Source organism: Aulostomus chinensis, chromosome 20, assembly GCF_037954235.1.
Source record: "Aulostomus chinensis isolate RoL2024-O1b breed Wild chromosome 20, RoL_Achi_v1.0, whole genome shotgun sequence".
Taxonomy (NCBI): Eukaryota; Metazoa; Chordata; class Actinopteri; order Syngnathiformes; family Aulostomidae; genus Aulostomus; species Aulostomus chinensis.
The window spans coordinates 7,508,371-7,530,083 of NC_141339.1; the positions used below are offsets into that span (position 1 = coordinate 7,508,371).

At 41.9% G+C, this 21,713-nt stretch overlaps 1 protein-coding gene across 1 annotated transcript; it reads left to right on the forward strand.

Moving 5' to 3' along the window:
• Positions 1-1,045: 1,045 nt before the first annotated feature.
• On the forward strand, positions 1,046-21,508 carry ufl1 (UFM1-specific ligase 1). Its single transcript, XM_086190213.1, has 19 exons — positions 1,046-1,253; positions 1,399-1,544; positions 1,687-1,715; positions 1,849-1,946; positions 2,467-2,581; positions 2,921-3,051; positions 3,210-3,268; positions 3,367-3,513; positions 4,351-4,526; positions 4,627-4,806; positions 4,929-5,055; positions 5,172-5,294; positions 5,478-5,598; positions 5,683-5,849; positions 8,562-8,692; positions 8,791-8,871; positions 8,958-9,043; positions 9,500-9,680; positions 19,153-21,508. The coding sequence occupies exons 1-19, from the start codon at positions 1,177-1,179 to the stop codon at positions 19,375-19,377; spliced, it is 2,400 nt and encodes a 799-aa protein (XP_086046339.1). The 5' UTR covers positions 1,046-1,176; the 3' UTR covers positions 19,378-21,508.
• Positions 21,509-21,713: the final 205 nt, after the last annotated feature.

The window sequence follows — 21,713 nt, forward strand, 5'->3', positions numbered from 1 at the left end:
ACTGATATATGAGAATACAAGGCACGATCTGTGTAGGCCTAGAGCCCAAAATGCTTAGTTGTCATACACCCAGAAGGAAGGGATTTGATATATATATATATATATATATATATATATATATATATATATATATATATATATATAGTAGATAAATTTATTCATATATTTGCTTTAACTGTAGATTAATCCATACATATATATTTGCTTAAACTGCAGTTAAATTTATTCATATATTTACTTAAAATAGAGTGCAGGAAACACAAGGCAGTGAAGCACAGACCAGACTGTTTAAGAGTGGACAGGTCAGAGTGAAAAGGTCACATCAGGGAATAGCAGGAGTGTAGCTCATGGCTAGCATCACTCCCTCAAACTAATTAAGTCAGAACAGAGTCCACAGAATTTCTACGGTGGAATGAAGTAGAGGGAGATAATAGCAAGGCCGTGAATCAAGGAGAGAGAGGTTTTAATTCACAGCTGCAATTATTGGCTGGCACGAGGTCAGACAGAAGATTCTGCAAAAGAACATGAAGATCAAAAATACACACTTACATGCAGAAGCGATCACGTAAGCACCTCCCTATAACACAGAAAACTGGAGAAGATAGTTCGATCGTTGGACTTCTTGCCCCAACGACAGAGACGACGCATCTGCGTATGCTGACTCCAGGATAGGGGAAGACGATCTCCAGAGCTTTGTATTGTTTCCTGTTAATCTGAATAAATTCTTTTGAACCAACTGGAAGGTGTCCTCTCCGGATATTGAACAGCGCAATATAGACTCTGTGGGTCCTTCTGATTGATTAATGACGACTTGTTGAAAAAATCCTACAATATATATATATATATATATATATATATATATATATATATATATATATATATATATATATATAAATAAAGCCCTGCCTTGTCAAAAAATCCTACAATATATATATATATATATATATATATATATATATATATATATATATATATATATATATATATATAAATATATATAAAGCCCTGCCTTGTCAATGGGCGGCGAGTGAATGAAATTTGACCCTTCTGGCTGGCCGTCTAGGTCGCTGCGTCAGTGTATGTTGACGTGTGATTTTACCGTGCTGGAGCTACGCCGGAGTGTGGAAGCATTGCAGTAACGACTGATTGTTTTAGCAAAGGAATACGCTTATAACAATGGCAGCTGACTGGGAAGAAATTCGACGCCTTGCTGCAGATTTCCAGAGAGCACAGTTCGCTGAGACTGTATTAAGGTGACCACATATAACGTGTATCGCAACTGGTAGTCGCAAAGCTAAAGCTAGCCAACACTAATATTTAATATAATGTTTTTTTTTTATTGTGATTCCCTTTCCAAACATACGTCCTTTAACGAAATATGCCTCTACTTCTTGACAGGCTATCAGAGAGGAACTGCATTGAGATTATTGCAAAACTTGTTCAAGATAAGAAGCTTGATGTGGTTCACACACTTGACGGAAAGGAGTACATCACCCCAGCACAGATCCATAGAGAGATCAGAGATGAACTTTACGTGCATGGTGGTCAGTTTTAACACAATGTGCAGAAATTTCCGTTCCGAAAATGTTACGTAATCTCTTGACATGACCCACGAATAATGTATAATGTTAATAACAAGATTAAACGTGTAAAAAGTCTCAAACACCCTGTAATTATATTCCGCAGGTCGAATCAACATTGTGGAACTTCAGCGGGTATGTATTAACAAGCTAAAATAAGTTGAATCCTGTGCCCCTTACCTGCTATCGGCTATGACTCAGAATCATGTTCATTGTAGTTTTTGAAGTACATATATTCAAATATTTTATCAATATTGTCTCCCTTCAGATTATCAATGTTGATTGGGTTCATGTTGAAAACAGAGCCAGTGACATTGCAAAATCGGATAAAGGTGTTCAGCTTGTTCTGGGCCAGCTTATAGATGAGTGAGTATGACATGATCCTAAGACATGTTGTGAAATAATGTTATTGAAATTCCTTATTATGTTGAATGATAACTATACTACTTCAAGTAATAATAAGCTTAATAATAATGTTCCTGGTAAACTGGTTGGGTGCAGCTGGAGTTTAATCCAAACTGTATTTTTCCTTAATTCGTTGATTAAAATGGAAGAGCAAGCATTACCTTTCATTATATATGGTCCTAAAAAATTTAAGTAATCTTAAACTTAATTTGTTGAGCCATGCACCTGAGTTTTCTGTAGTGTTTCACTAACTGGCAAGCCAATGAAATAATCTATTAATCTATTTGTATTTCACTTCAAGAAAATAAATTGTTAGACTGAGTCAGTGATGAACATTAAGAAAATGGCAGTTTTTCCAGTAATCAGCCCCCATCTCTGCCAGTAGCCAATGCCACACCAGTTGTAAGAGTACCGTGCATTTCACAGCAGAAATTTGAATTTTTACCGTTGTCTCAATAATTTGATCATCCTGTATTTGTAGCAACTACCTGGACCATTTAGCTGAGGAAGTAAATGACAGACTGCAGGAGGCTGGCTTGATCAGTATTTCAGAACTGTGTAAAAACTATGACCTTCCAGGAGATGTATTAATTGAGGTGAGTCACACTACAGCTTTGACCTGTGAGTAAGACCTTCATGTCTTAATCACAAAATATCAAGGTGAACAGATTTGAAGACTATATCATTATATATTTAAAGTATTATTGTATTTTTTATTTGCGCAGACAGTGACCTTGCGTGTCCTAAAAAGCGCCTTTAAATAAAATGTATTATTATTATTGTTGTTTTTATTATTATTATTATTATTATTATTATTATTATTACTTTTATGTCATCATTTGTTATTACATGATTGATCTGTCTTGGCATTCTCAAACAATGTCAGCTATTTCTTACAATGTTGGAATAAGGTAGATTAATCTGTATTCTGTCAGGAGTTGTCAAAGCGTCTTGGGGGGATCGTCCAAGGAGAAATGGATCAGTACAAAAAAGGGGTGATATTTACATCAGCTTTTGTTGCACGCCACAAAGCCAGGATACGAGGGCTTTTCAGTGCCATCACACGGTATTTATATCTAAAATATGGAACTCCTTCTACAATTAATCGACTGTATTTTACACATTGCCTAATTTATTTGTATGTTAAGTTTACAAACTCATCAACTGATTTGTATTTGAGAAAAAAAAACTATAGGTGGTCAAAACACTTTCTTTATACTCTAGGCCAACGCCTGTCAGCAGCATGATCAGCGCTTTTGGATTTCAGGAACATCTCCTGTATTGTAAGTAGAGGATGTGTTATATATTACCAAAAAAAAAACAACAAACAACAACCCACAAAAAAGTGTACTGTTTTGATGATGGATTTTGTTGTTGCTAGCTGTCCTGGAGGAACTGGTGAACTCTGGCAGACTAAAAGGAACAGTGGTGGGAGGGCGACAAGACAAAGCTGTGTACATCCCTGATATTTACTCCAAAACACAGAATGCATGGGTGGACTCTTTTCTCCTGCAGAATGGATACTTAGGTTGTTCTCATTATTTAAAGATTGTATTTGGCACATTACTGATGCATTGCATTTTCTTTTTTAATCAGTTTTACTGGGGTTCTCCCCTCCAAACTTGCAATATAGAGAAAGGCCTTATACCATACCCTGCCAAAGAGAGAGTGTGGGAGCACTGCAGGTTTTACTCTGTCCATATCTCTGTCACACACACACATCAGTGAGAGCCAATGAGATCATAGGTAGATTGTTGAGATTTGTTAGTTTTACCTGAAAGGTTGAAGGATTTAAACAAAAAATCAACTTGTGGTTATTTTGAATAATATTGCAATAACATTATGATTCACAATAGGATATGGAATTAATGTTATGCTATTATTTCCATTTGAATATAAAAAAATGTATTGAAATTATCATTTCAATGCTTTTTGCTTACTGCTGAGATGCTTTTTTTATTGTGCAGCATACTATTTTCATGCAGGGATATTGCTGCAGCACCAAAATACTTAAGAATAGTATTTTGATATACATTGCAATTTATTGTGATTTCAGATTCAGATTCACTTTATTGTCATTTAATGAGTACAACGGAAGGTAAAGAGCAGGCTTTGCAGTGCAGAAAAAAATTTGCTATTGTGCTAAGACACACTGCAATGTAATAACATTTCGATATATTAAGTCCTATTTAACAGCATTCACAGAGGCACTGTGCATTTCAGAATGTTTTCTCTCCTCCTGACCTGCTGGTATAGTGCCTCTGTTGTAGGACCTCATGCTTTACAAAGTGATTACTGCCACGCTCCTCTTGGACCAAAGTTTTATTTTGTGTCTGCAGTGACAAACTAAGTCTTCTTCCCATAGAGTTTGATGCCTTGGCCAGGCTGGGGATTCCTGATCCCACCAGCTACATCAAAAAGCGCTTCAGGTCCAACAAGTTGCTGTTCCTCAGAGCAGCCTGTGTAGGTCAGGCTCTGGTTGACCAGGTGGAGGCTTCTGTGGAAGAAGCTGTCAACTCTGCTACATGGACTGATATACAGGTGCCCAGTCTTGCCCTTTCTTTGCCATTACATTCATTGTCTTCATTGGTAAAGGGTATTAGTCACTCTGCTTTCTCATGCCCATTGTCATTCTGACTAGCCAATTTTGCCAAGCTGCCTGTCGATGGACGACATTGGAATTTTGATCAGCCAGGCACTTAGGAACATTAATGTGCAGTCCTCTACCAGACTGCTGGGTGGCACAGTTGTTGTCAGTGACAAATTCATCGGCAACTGCTTATCTGTATTTGATGAAGCCATACAGCAGAAAGCTCAGAAGGTACAGCTTAATTTGTCACACAATTCAATGTGAATGTGCTCAGCTTTGTAGATTCAACAGTTGAAATGGCCAAATGAAGTTTGAAATTCAAACATGTGTCTTTCTATTATTTGGCTCTTAAGGAAGTCAAGAGTAATCTGGTGTTTCTAATAACTGAAGAGGATCCGAAGCAAGCATGTGTATTGGCAGAAAGCTCAGTGCTGTCGAAAAAGGAGAAGAGAGAAGCAGAGCGAAGAAAGAAATCCACAGGTCTGCTTAATCTCTGCAACTCACCCTCACATTTAACACACACTCAACAGAAGTCCTTTAATATTCGGTGGATTGAATAAGATTATTTTTTTCATGTAATCATTCATGTGTCCCAGAGGGCAGTGGCAATGTGAAAGCAGGGGGAGGAGGCAACGCTAGAGAGATCCGGATTCGTAAAACCAAGAAGAAAGGGAGGAAAGACGAGGACACAGATGAAGAAACTGGATCTTCTCAGCAAAGTATATCCATGGCCACAAAAACACATTCATATCAGAAAAATGTTTCTATATTCATATCAAACTTGTTCAATCAGAACAAGGGTGTAATAGCTTTTTCTTTGGTTGTTCAGCTTCTTTGTCCAAGAGAAAGGTATCTGTAGTATGCCTTTGAGAGTAATTAACTTAAATTTCATGTTTGCCAAGCTTGCAGCAAACAGGCTGAAGCCTTCTTCATGGCCCAGGAAGAGATAGTAGCTGTATTAGAAGAGCAAGTGAGGGACTGTCCCCAAGAAATCCTTTCAGAACTGGCAGAGCATTTAGTACGGTAATGTATACAGTTTTTCAAATGTTTCAAAACTTGTCTAGCCTTCCAAATTATTCTCACTGATGAGCAGTCCTGTCTTTGCAGGCCTTTGACGAAAACCTATCAGGAGGTGCTTCGGAGTGTGTTCATGTCCTCCACCAGCACTTTATCAGGGGCCAACATGAAGAAGAGCATCAAGGATCTGCAGGAAGAGATAACCAACCTTTACAACAACATACGGTTGTTTGAAAAAGGCACAAAGTTCTTCTCAGGTAAGTCTATCATCTAGCCATGACCCAATGTTCTTACAGTCATTACTCAGAGCAGAATGCACAAATTTCATACACTCAGGAGGTGTGAATATTCATCATTGAAACAATAAAGCACCTCATTTAAACAGTAAGATACAACTGCTTTGATTCACCCAGGCTGTATTGATGTACAGCTGGATGTCAATCATGGATATAACATTGGTGGATCAATGCATCGTAATATGACTTATCTGTGCCACCTACCCTCTCCTGTTTTTTCTCTTCATGTCTTAAAAACATGGAGAGTTGACGGCATGGCACCAAAAGTTAATTCATTGTGGATTAAGGTCAGAAAGATGTAAAACATTAAAATCAAAACATGAGATAACTTTAGTCTAATCTTCTAACCCACCTAAGAAATATTCATAAAACTGACAAAAAACTGTTATAGAGATTATGTACAGTATCTGTTTAAGCCACAACGTCATCATTAACCCCACTTTTCTCTTGTTACATGAACTAAGAGAGCTTTCAAGAATTTTGTTTTGCATCTAAAAGTAGAAACAGAGCATGCTTTATTGTTTGTTGTATTGGATATTAATATTCACACTTATATTACATCATATTGTACTTTGATGTGAATTTGTATCTCAGTCATCGGGGGGGGGGGCGGGGCTGGAGCCTATCCCGGCGGCTTTAGGGCGAGAGGCGGGGTACACCCTGGACAGGTTCGCCAGTCCATTGCAGGGCCAACAGATATAGACAGACAACCATTCACCCTTACAGTCATACCTGCGGTCAATTTAGAGTATCCAAGTGGCCTAGTCCCCAATTGCATGTCTTTGGAGGGTGGGAAGAAGCTGGAGTACCTGGAGAGAACCCATGCAGGCAGGGGGAGAACATGAAAAGTCCACACAGAAAGATCCCGTGCCCGAGCCAGGACTCAAACCCGGAAACTTCTTCCTGTGAGGTGACAGTGCTAACCACTGCACCAAGTATTAGTCATTACATTTTAAAAAATGTCTCCATAGTGCAGTGTTTCACGAACTTTTTTAGTGCTTACTACCTCAGACAAAAATACTCCAAGCACCACCTTTATTGCCAAAGTTAAAATCACAGTACCATAGTGTACGCTATTCCGGGATGGACGGAAGTGGGAAGATGGCGGATGGCGTGGGTCGCAACTCAGCAGCTCCTTGCCTTAACCGGCCTTGATTAAAACCTTTTATCTACAGAACAATTGACGATCAAGTCATTGTAGAGGATGAGTTTCTCAACTTTCTTGTGGGCAAAATGAAAACAATGACCCTAGATGAACTGGTCCTTTTAGCTTCAAACACCTTTGACTCTGAGTGGATTATGTCCTCTAAAAAAGTGCTGTTTAAACTCTGTCCTGACACCAAACAAAGATGCGTGTCCTTTAAAGGCAACCAGAAGGATGTCAATAATATTAAAAGTTGCCTAAAAGTTTTGAATCAACGTGGGGAAAATATTCCCCAGTTCATTTCTCACTATCTGGATGAGCTGCCACCTGTGTCATTCAACAACCTGCACGTCGCTCACGTTCTGGGCAAGATTGAGCACCTGCACAGTGAGGTCTCCGCACTGAGCCACACGCTGAAACTTCAGGCAGAAATTGGTGAGGATCTGCTTGTGGTGACTGCTATTACTGACAGTAGAGGTTCCGCAGTGGAGTGCAGGATGGAGCTGCGTTGTGTACCGAGCGTCGCTGGTTCACCCTGCCACAGCGCGCAGAAGGACAACCCGGCAAGCATGGATGGTGAGGTGTTGGGAGAGGATACGTGCACCACTGGGTCTTCTGCTTACTGCTCCTGCGATCATAAAGGTCGGCGTGAGCAATGGTGGAGCTGCGGTCAGTTCACCTAAATGGTCTAAAGTTGTGAAGCTGGGTTGTCCTAAGAGGAATAATGTTGAGGGCCAACCTGATTTTTGATATTTAATCCCTGACAGTAGCTCTGATGCTCACTAGTCCTCATCCTCCCTCTTTCCACTTAGTGTACAGCCTCAGAATGCTGGACTTAGCGTGAAACCGTCCATGCATAGTGAGGATTTTTCTGGTCCTGACATCTGTGGCTTCTATCTCTTCCTTTGGCCAGCTTATGATCCCAGCGGGGTCTCTGATGACCAACAGTGCATACATGTTGATGGCCTTGTTCTTACTGTTCAGCTGACTTCTCAGTACTTGTCTTACTCTTTGGAGAGATATGGCAGTGGTTGACTTCCTTGCTACCTCCTCGTGGTTTCCATTAGCCTGTGGGATCCCAGGGTACTTGTAGCTGCTCTGGATGACACCTGTATTTCCTTCTGGAAACAAGGCATTATCGGTGAGCGGGTGGGCCCATTAATGCCAAAAATAAAAGCCACTCATGTTAAAGGATATAACTGTAATTTATCTGGCATGAACATTACTTTATATTGGTGCATCCCATACATCCTGAACCACGAAGGGTTCCACAGTCTTCCTTTATTAACATATTTGGAGGCTTCCATTTCCGTCTTCTTTTTTCATCATAATTGATCCCAGATCTAGCAAAAATTTCCCTTTGTGTTTACCCTATTTATCCAATTGACAGTCAACAGCTTGAGTTTAGCTTGACTCTGGCTGCAGTGATGAATTCTGTTAATGTTCAAACTGCTTTATATATTATAGATAGCACAAACTTTGGATAATTTACCTTGATTGATATCGTTTTGATATGCCCTCCCCCACAGATGAAACCCAGGTCCTCATTGCAAAGCATGCTCTAAAAACCGTATGCACAGATGTCACCAACATCCTGGTCAACTTCCTGGCTGCTGATCTGATGATGTCTGTGGAGAACCCCAGCGCCATGCCCAGTGAGGTCTGTATAAATTCATGATCTGCTTTTTTGTCTCTATCAAAAGTCTGTGAAGTCAGTTTTTCCCTTTCCTTTTTACTGTCCATGTAATGTTACCTTAGGTAAGAGTGAAGATGCTTTGTAAGCTGCCAGATGAGACCAAAGGGCCCCTGATGAAGCTACATAACTGTTTGAATGGCAAGGTATTTTTTTTTTTTGCACTGTACAGCATAAGCGCCTGTGTAAAATGGAGACAGAGAAGGCAAGCTGAAAATATTGTAATTTACAGACAATAGAAGATTTCCTGATCAATATGGAAATCTGCGCAGATGTGTGTGGCATCATGCTGAAGAAGGGAGACAAGAAAAAGGAGAGGTATTTATTTATTTTATGGTTTATATAATAGGGACAGATACAATATACATACTAATCCTGAAAACAGCCATCCAATACAATTATTAGTGTTAAATGAATGCTAATTTGCGCCAGCCATCCATAGAAGTTTTATGAAAATAAGATATTGAATTGAAAGAGGAGGATGGTAAGTTGAATACAATAAAGTATCTTAAAACTAAGTAAAAACCAAGTACAGTAGAAAGAAATCAAGTAAGCATTTAAAGACATCTAAAAGCTATACAATGTACAGTACAAGTATATGTTGATAAATTAACTAAGATTTGATAGCTGCCTCAAAAATGTGTAAATCATGCACACATTTAAAGATATATTTAAAACCTAAAGTCTTGAAAAAAGTTTTTTATTATTTTTCTGTTGTTTTTCTTGTTGTTTGACTTGCTTTTCTGTGTGGTTGTGTTCATGTGCTCCTCTTAGACAGGCGCTGTTCCTGCACCGTCAGACTCTCACTGAGCAGCTGAAGGAGACAGAGGATCCTGCCCTGGTCCTTCACCTCACCAGTGTGCTTCTGTTTCAGGCCAGCACCCACTGCATGTTACATGCTCCAGGACGCTGCGTGCCTCAGATCATTGGCACCCTCATTGGCCGGATACCCTCAGTATGTCTGTCTCTCAATGTGTATGATATTGTGTGTTACAGTGCTGTAGTCAAACAAAGAAAAACTTGGTCAATCAAAATCGTAGTTTTTTCCTCCTAATAATAGAGCTAATCAGATGTTATCTCATTCATAAAAGCATAATTAAGACTCCTATTGACTATGAACTCAGCTTTTTTTCTTAAATACACTAAATACAAAGAAAGGGAAAGCCACTGTAAAAAGAACATTTACCATCAAACTAGTACAATGTAAGAACAATTTAGGCAAGGCAAGGCAATTTTATTTGTATAGCCCATTTTTACAAACAGTTTATCTAAAAGGGCTTTCCATGGCATCATAACAACATCCTCTGCCCTTAGATCCTCATATCGACTGAGAAAAACTCCATAGAAAACCCTTTTAACAGGGGAAAATCTGAGAAACCTCAGGGTGAGCAAAAGAGGAGGGATCCCTCACCCAGGATGGACAGATGCGCAATAGATGTTGTTACAGACAAGAAAACTGTTTATAATACAAAATGTGGGCCTCTGGTAGGCAGGGGGGGTAGGGAGAGCGAGCCAGCTTGATGGGAAGACTGGATGGCAGACTGGTTCATGGGAGGGGAGCACAGGCTGGTTTAACAGCAGGGAATAGGGGGGTGGAGGGTGGGGGGATGATGCAGGCAGCAGTTGGTGCAGAGAGATGGAGCTCCGGTGGATCTGTAGAAACAGAGAGACTGCGAGACACCAAGGCCAAACTACAATGTGCAACAGGTAATACCAGAATACCAGAAGCTTTTATGGTCACACAAGGGATGAACCCAGGGCGAAATTCAATTACACACTCAATTGCCTGATACAGCTACTGGTTGATCATAATAATGGCACACATCATAATTAAACAAAGCACTTATACATTTAATTGTGTATGCACACTAAACTTGAGCAATCCGTTGTACAAATGGAGGCAGAGAGAGTGTGAGGCATCGCAGCGTGCGCTGCGCCAACATTCCTGGGGGAGGGTAGGCTGCAGCTAGGGCCTCGGCTGCCACCCAAGGAGGTGGAGAGGGCAGAGGCAGTATGGCGTGGCGGAAAGGGTGGAGAGGATGGGGGGAGGTCAGGAGCACAAGAAGGAGGGGGGAGAGTGCGTGCAATTCACCAATGCTGTTTATCCTGAAGGATAAACAATGGGGAGATGTCCTTCAGCAGCTGATAAGATGGCCGTGTTTGGGTTTGGGGCAGAGGAGCACACATTCCAGTCAGGCTTCTCTTACAGTCCAATCCAAATTGGTATTATACTAAATTTAAAATTTTTCTGGTACTCAGCATCAGCCTCTTCGCAGGGTGGTCAACTCTTTCGAGTTGGTTACCACTGTGCGTTTCAGTTCATGAACTAACACAGTCAGTTGTTGCACCGCTCTGCCAACCTCATTAATCATATATCATATAATGATAATGACAGTTAAAACATGGGGGGAAGAGGAGAGGAGAAGAGAAGAGAGGGCTCCATGTTACCAGACGTGTCCCCCAGCAATCTAAGGCAATAGCAGCATAGCTATAAAATGGTTCAGAGCTACCTGAACCAGCCCTAACTGAAAGCTTTGTCATAGAGGAAGGTCTAAGCCTAGACTTAAATGTAGTTAGTGTGACTGCCTCTCTGACCCATGGAGAGAGCTGGTTCCACAGTAAAGGAGCCCGGTAACTGGAGGCTCTACCTCCCAGTCTGTTTTCAGAGATACTGGGAGTCACTAACAGACCTGCATTCTGGGAGCAGAGTGCTCTGGTAGGACAATAAGGAATAATGAGTTCTTTCAGATAGGATGGAGCTTTATCATGAAGACCCTTACAAATTAGCAGAAGGATTTTGAATTGTGTTCTATATCCTACACGAAACCAGTGGAGAGAAGCTAAAGTGGGAGAGATGTGTTCTGTCTTCCTAACTCCTGTCAAAACCCTTGCTGCAGCATTCTGGACTAGCTGGTGACGCTTTAGAGAGCTTTTTGGACTTCCTGACAGGAGAGAGTTACAGTAGTCCAGCCTAGAAGAGATAAATTCATGCAACAGTTTCTCAGCATCACTCTGGGAAGGGATATTCCTAATCTTAGTGATACTGCGCAGGTGGAAGAAGGTGGTCCTATCACATGCTTTATGTGGGAGCTGAAGGAAAGGTCCTGGTCAAAAATGACTCCAAGGTTCCTTGAGGTTGTACTTGGGGTCAGGGTGATGCCAATTTAGGCTACTCTCATCTGACAGGAGAATGCATCTGGTCCATGTTTTCTCCTCCACTGGTTTAGTCGGATGCTGACCTTGCTCACTCGCTCTCTAAGTGATGGTTGATTGTGGTGGACACAGCTTTCTTTTTTTAGTTTGTTTATAGAACATTACAATTCACTTTTTGCTGAACAATAACTGTGGTTGTGTAACCAGAATGGGAGGCAGCAGACAAAGCAGGTCGAAAATCATGTTCCTGTAAGTGCTTGTTGAACTGGTCTTTTGATGCACATATTCTATCCATCAATCCATTTTCTACCGCTTATCCTGTTGCGGGGGGGCTGGAACCTAGCTCACCTGCCTTCGGCCGAGAGTCAGGGTACACACTGGACGGGTCACCAGTCCATCACAGGGCCAACAAGTATAGACAGACACCCATTCGCTCTCACAACTACACCTACAATCAATTTATAGTATCCAATTAACCTAGTCCCCTATTGCATGTCTTTGAACTGTGGGAGGAAGCTGGAGAGAACACACGCAGGCACAGAGAACACGCAAACTCCACACAGAAAGACCCTGTGCTCAAGTCGGGGCTTGAACTCTGAACCTTCTTGCTGTGAGGTGGCAGTACTAACCACTGCACTACTGTGCCGCCCTGCATATATTCTTTTTGACGTAGTAGTTTTGGAGTTTTTTACTGTCGTAATGAGTGTGTTTTTGGTCAGCACAGTGGCCACTCTGATCTATAATCAGACTGCCGTCCGCTCCCTGTTCATCTGCGTGTGTTATAGAAACAGCAGAGGCAGAGTATATGTACTACAACCATAATAGCCTAGTCTTAGCTCTAAAAGTTGGTCAGGTGCTCTGTCATTCTGACATGATGCGGTCAGTGCATACCTCCCAATTTTTTCAAGGAATGGAAGAACACCCTCAGTAAATAAATCGTGAAAGACAAAAAAAAAAAAGAATTTGTAAGCAAGTAAAACCCTTTGCAGGACTAGTAGGTAAAACATATGCAGGACTGGCATTTCCAGATTTGAGTTGCCGTTCCTGTGGTGCTAAGATTAAGATTATAATGGTGTGGTTAAGTGATACGGCAAACCTGAAATGGAAAGGAATTGAAAATAAATTTTTCACTTTTAAACAATATTCTGTTTAAACAAGATGGCATTTGGAACGATTAAATAACTACCGTATAACCTGCACAGGAAATATATTTTGGAGAACATGCAAGCTATACCTAGGGTTGGGGCATATGACAAAAATATCATATCCTGATTTTTTTTTTATGGCAGTATCACAATCTTGATTTATATCACAGGTTGTCTAGTTTCTCATTTTATTTAAAATATTTTAAATGTTATATCAAATTTAGGGCAACAATTTTGCTTACAAGCATGTGGAAAATGTATCTGTGGTTCCTTGTTGCTCAGAATAATTTGGTTTTGATTTAGGAATTATCAAATCTAAATTAAGTAAATGTGTTTTGGTAATTAACTGCTGCAGGCTATGAAGAAAGAACAAAAGAAATTGTCAGGCATTTTCCTGACGTCGCTGTCATCCTTAAAGTAGGAATATCCCAATATCTGGACTCTGAATTGGACAAGCAGTCAAAACAGTGCTGTGTATGAATACTCTGAGCTCCTACAACACCATTTTATACACAACAGGATTATGTACCAAACCAAAACATGATGTTAAGTTTTACAATGTTTCAAGGATTTCTACAACTAGTACAGAGCAGAAATGCTGATTATGTACCTAGATAACGACAGAAGAGATGGCAAGCCCCCCTCTTCATGACATTAACCTTACTAACATTATCCTCTGTACTGTGGCTGTGTGTATCTTAACAGACCAGCAGATGATTTTATTTACCTGGATTTTGTTTCCTGGATGCGATGTTAAGTTTTCAGTCCGAGGAGGACCTCCATATCTGATAAAATGCAGCTAAAATGTGTATGCCAACAGTTGTTAAAGGTGTGGTTATTTATTCAGGATTAGATAAGGGGAAGAAGTCTAACCCTTACTTAAGATTTTATAAAGGAAGTGACTCACAAAATAATAACTATGGAAGATCTGTTGTGGAAAAAAAACAAACATGGAATATTGACACATGATAACTGCACATCCAAAAGTACCAGCTCTTGGATCCTCTTCAGTTCTTCACTGACATCTTCTGATGCATCTGAATACATCTTTAGCAATGTAACAAGAGATGGTTATTTTTTTCGGGATTTCTTTAACATCAAACAACCTAGCCCAGTTAACTCAACCAGCTTATGTTCAGATGGCACTTGCTTGTCCCCTCTCAGATCTCCTCTCCAGATACAGAGCCACCTCAAGATTTTCTTAGCTGGTTGTGGTTATGTTTTTGATGGGCTTGCTCTTTGTTACGCCTGTGATGCCCAAGAAATCCTCTTTGGTCAACCTTGATGGGCAAATATCTAGCCATCCAGCCCTTTGAGTGACAGTTGGGGACCAGCTATTCATATGTTGTCTTCTTTGTTTAATGAGCCACCTCAATCTCAATACAGAGGATAATTGTGCTCAGAGTGGTACTGATGTTTTGACTGGGGAGTGTCAGCCATTTTGCCATGTTCACAGAGAGCCAGTCCTTGTCTGCCCTCTTATGTCCTGATAATGGCAGGTGTTGTAATCAGTTTCCACACCTGGTTATTGTGCCAGGTATATTGGCTCCACTGTGCTCCAGTGTCCCTTGGTCAGAACAGAGCATAGTGGGGAGAACAGAGCTTTCCTTTTTCTCTAGTGAAAAGTTGGGGTTGGTGGGGAAGTTATTAACTGTGAATAATAAGGATATACTGTAAAGCTTGTGATTTGCAAAACATGTAAGACAAATTATCTGTGGGGGAGACATAGTGAAAATGCCCCAAATAACCAGACATTTAAAAACTCTTGACTCTGCCTAGTTTGAAGTAGCAAACAAAGAGCTTGGAACCAAGAACTAGCCTGCAGCCTCTCCTATCCTTCTTTGGCTGCTGTACTGTACTCATTTTGTTCCATAAGTAAAAGATGTGTGAGACAAAAAAAAGTGTCTACAGCAGCTCATTATCAGTATAATTGTATTTGTTCCTCTTGGACTTTATTTTTTAGAGTTGTTAAAGTCAGAGAAAATCCAGTGCAACCTAGTGTAATTTGAGGGAAACTGTTACTAATATTTTCTTCAGTTATGAAAATAAACTGTCATATATAGTTCCTTCAAATATCATAATTGGCAAGACACGTTAACAGAAAAATTGGAAATTGAAATTGACCAAGATAAATGCAACTGATGCATCTCGACTGCCTTCCCATTTTCACTTACATTCCTGCCTGGGCCACCCTGGTAGTCCATGTGTTGACCTTGCCTGGAATGTCTGACCAGTCAGTTGACCGAACAGATGCAGAGTCCCTAAGGTTCCTACTGTTTAAGACCTTGCCTGGCTCTTCACTTGCTTTTCAGTGATCATTTGAATAAGTAACCCATAGTTGAGCCCCTCTTCAGTTCAAAGAATCTTGACTTTGTTGGCTTTTCTTGGCTAAAAATATTTGATGCCTGATTTTCTTGCAAAGAATAAGTTTACAATCTTGTAATCAGAGTGAAGCTGGCTGTCTCCTGTGAGTGACAGGCCATAATGTGTTTAGCATGAAGAAGAGATCTCTGTCAATACCTTCAACTACAGCTACTTTCTTCCAATCTGCAACAACAGGACCTTGGCCACTTTGAAACAAAACGTGCAGAACCTCAGACCTCAAAGATGCAGCTTAGAACAATATTGTCCGTTACCCTTGTAGAATTAATTCTACCCAGCAGTTGTATCCAATGTGTCACACTGGCTCAGCATTACCTGCCTGTTAACATCACTGTAAGTGCTCAGATGGTGGAGCTTGATCTCTCGTTGTCTCATCTTATCTGGGCCTGGGTCACGGGGGAGCAGCCTCAGCAAGGAAGCCCAGACTGTCCTCTCCCTAACAACTTCCACCAACTCTTCCGGGGGAATCCCGAGGCGTTCCCAGGCCAGCCGAGAGATCTAATCCCTCCAGCATGTCCTGGGTTGGCCCTTAGGCCTCCTCCTGGTTGGACATGCCTGGAAGACCTCCTGACGGAGACGTCCAGGAGGCATCATCACCAAATTCCAAACCACGTCAACTGACTCCTCTCGACATGCTCTACTCTTGAGTCCCTCTGGAATAACCGAGCTTCTTAATCTTTGTCTAAGGGAGAGCCCATCCACCCTGCAAAGGTAGCTCATTTCGGCTGCTTGTATTCGCGATCTTGTCCTTGCGGTCATTAACCAAAGCTTGTGACCATAGGTGAGGATCGTAACGTAGATTGATCGGTAAATCAAGAGCTGCGCCTTTTGACTAAGCTCCCTCTTTACCACAACTGACTGGTTTAGCACCCACATCACTGCGGATGCCGCCCCATTCCACTTGGCAATCTCCCTCTCCATCCTCCACTTGCGAACAAGATCCAGAGATACTTAAACTCCTCCCCCTGAGGCAGGACCCCTGACCTGGAGTGGGCAGGCCACCCTTTTCTGGCTGAGCACCATGGCCTCAAACTTGATTCTTATACCTGCCTCTTCACATTCGGCTGCTTCAACAAGAGCTGGAGGTCATGGCTTGACGGAGCTAAGAGGACCACATCATCCGCAAAAAGCTGAGACAACATCCTCCCGCCACTAAACTCAACCCCCTCCACCACATGGCTGTGCTCGAGAAATTCTGTCCATAAAAGTAATGTACAAAACCGGTGACTAAGGGCAGCCATGGTGGAGTCCAACCCTCAATGGGAACAGGTCAGACACTCCCGGCAACGTGAACCAGACTCTCACTTCTATGGTAGAGAGCTGATGCACGGTTCCACACGCGGGACAAAAACCACATTGCTACTCTTCAATCTGAGGTTCGACTATTGCCCTGACCCTCTTCAACCTGGTGTAGACCTTTCCAGGGAAGCTGAGGAGTGTGATCACCCATTAGTTGGAACACACACTCTGGTCCCCTTCCATAAAGATGGGCACCACCACCCCGTTCTGCCACTCAAAAGGCACTGCCCCTGCGTCACGCAGTGTTGCAGGGACATGTCAACCAAGACAGCCCTACAACACCCAGAGCCTTGAGATACCCAGGGCAGATCTCATCCAACCCCCGGAGCTCTGTCACCGCTGAGTTGTTTCACTGCCTCAGTGACTTCAGCCCTGGAGATTGGACCCCCCCTGTGTGTCCTCAATGGAATACGTGTTGGTGGGGTTGAGGAGTCCCTCAAAGTATTCCCTCCACTGTCCAATTATCTCCCCAGTTGACATCAGCAGCCTCCCATCCCCACTGTGCACAGTGCAGGCAAGTTGCCCCCCCCCCCCCCCCCCCCAGGCCACAAACAGTTTGCCACAACCTCTTCAGAGCCGACTAATTGTCATTCTGCATGGCCTCAGAAAACAACTCCCACACCAGAGTTTTTGCCTCGCTGACTGCCATGGCTGCACACCGCTTGGTCTGCCAGGACTAGTCGGCTACCTCTGGAGACCCACAGAGCAGCCACGCCCTATAGGCCTCCTTCTACAGCCTGACGGCTCCCTTCACCTATGATATCCACCAGTGGGTTTGGGGATTACCACTGCGACAGCCGCCTCAACAATGGCAGAGCAGAACATGGTCCACCTGGACTCAATGTTCCCCACTGCTCCTGGGATGCGGTCAAAGCTCTGCCGGAGGTGGGAGTTGAAGGTCATCCTGACAGGTTCTTCCACCAGGCATTCCCAACAAACCACCATAACTCATCTGGGCCTACCAGGTCTGCGCACCATGTTCCCCTGCCACCTGATCCAACTCACCACCAAATGGTGATCAGTTGACAGCTCAGTGCCTCTCTTCATCCCAGTGTCCAGAACAGGACAGATGATACGACTATAAAATTGATCACAGACCTACGACCTAGGATGTCCTGTTGCTACATGCATCAATGGACATCCTTATGTTCCAACATGGTGTTAATCATGGAAAAACTGCGACTTGCACATAAGTCCAATAACTGCACACCACTCGGGTTCAGGTCGGGTCTGCTGTTCCTCCCAATCATACCCCTCCAGGTCATGCTGGCATTGCCCACGTGAGCATGAAGTCCCCCAGTAGGGCAATGGAGTTTCCAATCAGGGCGCCATCCCGCAGCCTTTCCAGGGACTCAAAACAGTGGGTACACTGCACTGCTGTTCAGTGCCTAAGCGCAGACAACAGTCAGGACCCATTCCCTGATTTGAAGGGCCAAGGAAGCAACTCTTTTGTCCACGGGGTAAACCCAAACATACAGGAAGAGAGTCTGGGGGCTATCAAAAAGCCCACCCTGGCCTTACGGCTCTCACCTGCAGTAACTCCAGTGAAAGAGAGAGTTGAACCCCTCTCAAGGACTTATGTTACGGACCCAGAGCTATGTGTGGAGGTGAGGCTGACTATATCTAGTCTAGCTGGTAACGGTCAATCTCATCCTGAAGCTCCGGCCCCTTCCTTGCCAGAGAGGTGACATTCCATATCCCAAAAGCCAGCTTCCATGTCTGGGGATCAGACAGCCAAGGACCCTGCCTTGGTCTGCCGCCCAAACCACACTGCACCAGACCCTTCCTGTTCCTCCTGCAGGTGGTGGGTCCATGGGGGGACGAGTCAATGTAACGTTTTCGGGCTGGGCCCGGCAGGACCCCTTGGGCTATGGCCCGACCACCAGGCGCCCGCCCACGGGACTCCTACCCCGGGCCTAGGTCTAGGCTGGGGCCCCGGTAACCCTCCGGGCTGGGTACACAGTCTCTTTATTTTCCTTTCCATGAAGGGTCCTTTGAGTCATTCTTTGTCTGGCCCTTCACCTAGGACCAGTGTGCCTTGGGTGACCCTGCCAGGGGCAAAATGCCCTCGACAGCATAGCTCCAATGGTCCTTAGGGAACTCAAACTTCTCCACCATGATAAGGTGACGTTTCCAGGAGGATGGTGCAGCTTGATTTTCTCTTTTGAGCTGGTCAGGTTCTCATTCTGCTTTTCAGTTAAAAATGATCTCAGTCAACATGTTCAGTAAATAACATGCACACTTGGGTATTCATACACATAAGTAATGTGTGCATACATATGTTACCGGTTTAAACCTCTAAATTTACTCCATTTTAGGACCATTAAATTCTAATCTTCAGACATGGCAGCTGTCTACCATCTCTGTCTGACATGGACAAATTGCCATTTGTGCATATGAACGTTTGTTTGCTAAGTCCAAGTGTGAGTGTTCTTTTATGTGTTGCAGGAGAAGCAGCAGCTGCTCTCTGCCTACCAGAGCCTGGTCGTGAAGCAACTGGTGAGCCAGAGTCAGGGCAGAACAGGCAAACAGGAGGATGCTGAGGGTGGGGAGAACAAAGCAGAGGGGCTGAATGAGGAGTCAAGGAACATTCAAGTACAGCTCATGTCTCTGACGCCTCAAGTTAAGGAGCTGGTGCTGTCCCAGAGGAAGACGTCCATGACAGAAGAGTGAACGCTCAGAATAATGTGTGGGGACGAACGTAAAATACATCTTTCAATGGTCTTTTGTTTTCAGATAATTGCACCTAAATTAGCTGTTATTTTTTGTTTGTTTGTTTTTTGATTTTCCATGTTCACATAATTCAAAATTATAAAGTCAACATGAAAATCTTCAATAACAGTATGAATTCCATCCCTAGAGAATATGGTCATTTTTGTTATAATTAATTTTGAAAATATCATCAGTGGTTGTGTATTACTGTTCTTATTTGAGAGTCATTCTTTTTTATCTCTGTTGCAACTCTGATGCCCCTACTCAGGTTTGGGAGGATTGCTACATAAATTTAGCCCATTATAACTTAATGTTGAAAAATGTTTTGTGTCCCTCGTAAGAATCACAATGTAAAAGTAATGTAACATAGATACATTTCACTACTGTTAGATTTCTTCAAAAATAAGCTCATAAAGTAAATATGTCATTTTTCAAAACAGTATAAATTTAATGCCTCATAAAATCACATGAATGAATTACAAAATGTTGTTCACAGTTCCAAGTTATTTGTGAATGACATTAAATCATTCTAGTATCTTTTGAAACATTTTGAATTTAAGTGTTCTAAAGCCAAAAACGTCCTTAATGTGTGTCCAGTATTCTGACCAAGCAGTCCAGAGCAAAGAGGTTGTCATGAGACTCCTGAATTCATCACTGTGGTTGTGTCATCTCCCATTACCTCTAAGAGACAGAGTGTGTGTTTGAAGGGACAAAAATAATAAGGTGAAGAAAAAACTTGTCTAAAAGTATTTCAGCAATGCTTAACTTTTTCTGATGGAGTTTCCTTTATATTCAATTGGTTCATCAGTTGCATCAAAATGCTGCTGACAATGGCTCTGAAAAATTATTGTGGACATGGAAAAGGGTACAGTCACTGATGCAACCTCTTTAACAAATCATTTAAAGAAACAATATACAAAAAAAAAAAAATCACCTGATTGTGATGTGATTAAAAGGTATGTTGAGCCAAAAGCCAGTATTGTCTGTCCTACAAAGGTGTTTCTCTTTTATCTTGGCCAGATCAGCATGGTAACATATGCTGCCGACCTAACCTTCTCTTGACCAGTTTCCCCAGATCTCAGTCCAATCAAGCATCTGAATGGATGTGCTTGACAAACAAGTCAAATCATGGAGGCCCCAAACTCAGAATTTATAGGAACAAAAAGATCTACTGTTAATTTCTTGGTGCCAGATTGTGCAGAACAGAGATCTAATGGAGTCAATGACTCGATGGGGAAAAAAAACTGTTCTTGTTTTAAAAGGAGACCTTCCCTGTATTAGAGGTTGTCATTATGTTATGGCTAATGTGTTTAAATCCTTACCTCATTTTAAGGTGGTGAACACTACATTTCCTGAGCATTGGTTGACATTGGGTTCAGAATAAGGGCAGTACAACTGAACACAAAACAGGCTGGAAGCTCAATCATATCTCAGATTCTAGTATAAAAAGTTGTGCATAAAACATAGATGGATAGAAATTCTCTCTCCCCTCATCCTCAATTTGAACTTCCAGAAGTTGGCAACCTGAATGTCAGAGCAGGTCTGGGACTGCAAAATGACCCCGTTTGTGTTGTTGTGTTCTTTGTTTATTAATAACTACAACAACATAATATGTAAAAACAAGTGTGGATATATTGTTGGTCGGCAGTCATGGTGAAATGATGATTATAATGCTTTAGACTATTATATTCTGCTTTGAAATAAGTTCCATTTAACTTGCTAGTGCATACTTAAGCTCCAGAATGTGGTTTGGTCTTCACTCAAACAGGAGCTTTTCAACTATGGGGAGTCACTCACATACTAATGGAATCACTCAGTCACTAAGCCAACCCTGACAGGGTTAGCGCAGTGTAACAGATGGGATTTTAAAAAAGATGTTACCAATTATTTGTACAAAATGTGACAGATGGAATTATTTACAATGGGATTTGTAAAAAAAAAAAAAGCATCAATTTGATAAGTAATTGGTCAAGAGAAACAGTTCAAGTTGTGTAGACATGTCCTATGATAAATTGAATGGTGAATATTACTAATTACTGTGAAGACTAATGAATGACATTGATGCCAATGTTAGCACGTAATTGTTAGCAATAAAAAGCTGTTGATAAGATGTTTTTCTGAGAAATTATGATCTTGTGCATCCAGTAGAGGGCACTCCAATTCCTCTCATCAAATTCATATATACATATAGAGTTAAGCTCACTTGGGGTTTGACTGTTCAGAGCAATTCTGTCATGGGATTGGTTCAGAGGAACACATAGCAAAGTTAACATCAAAGAGCAATTTTCAACTTAAAT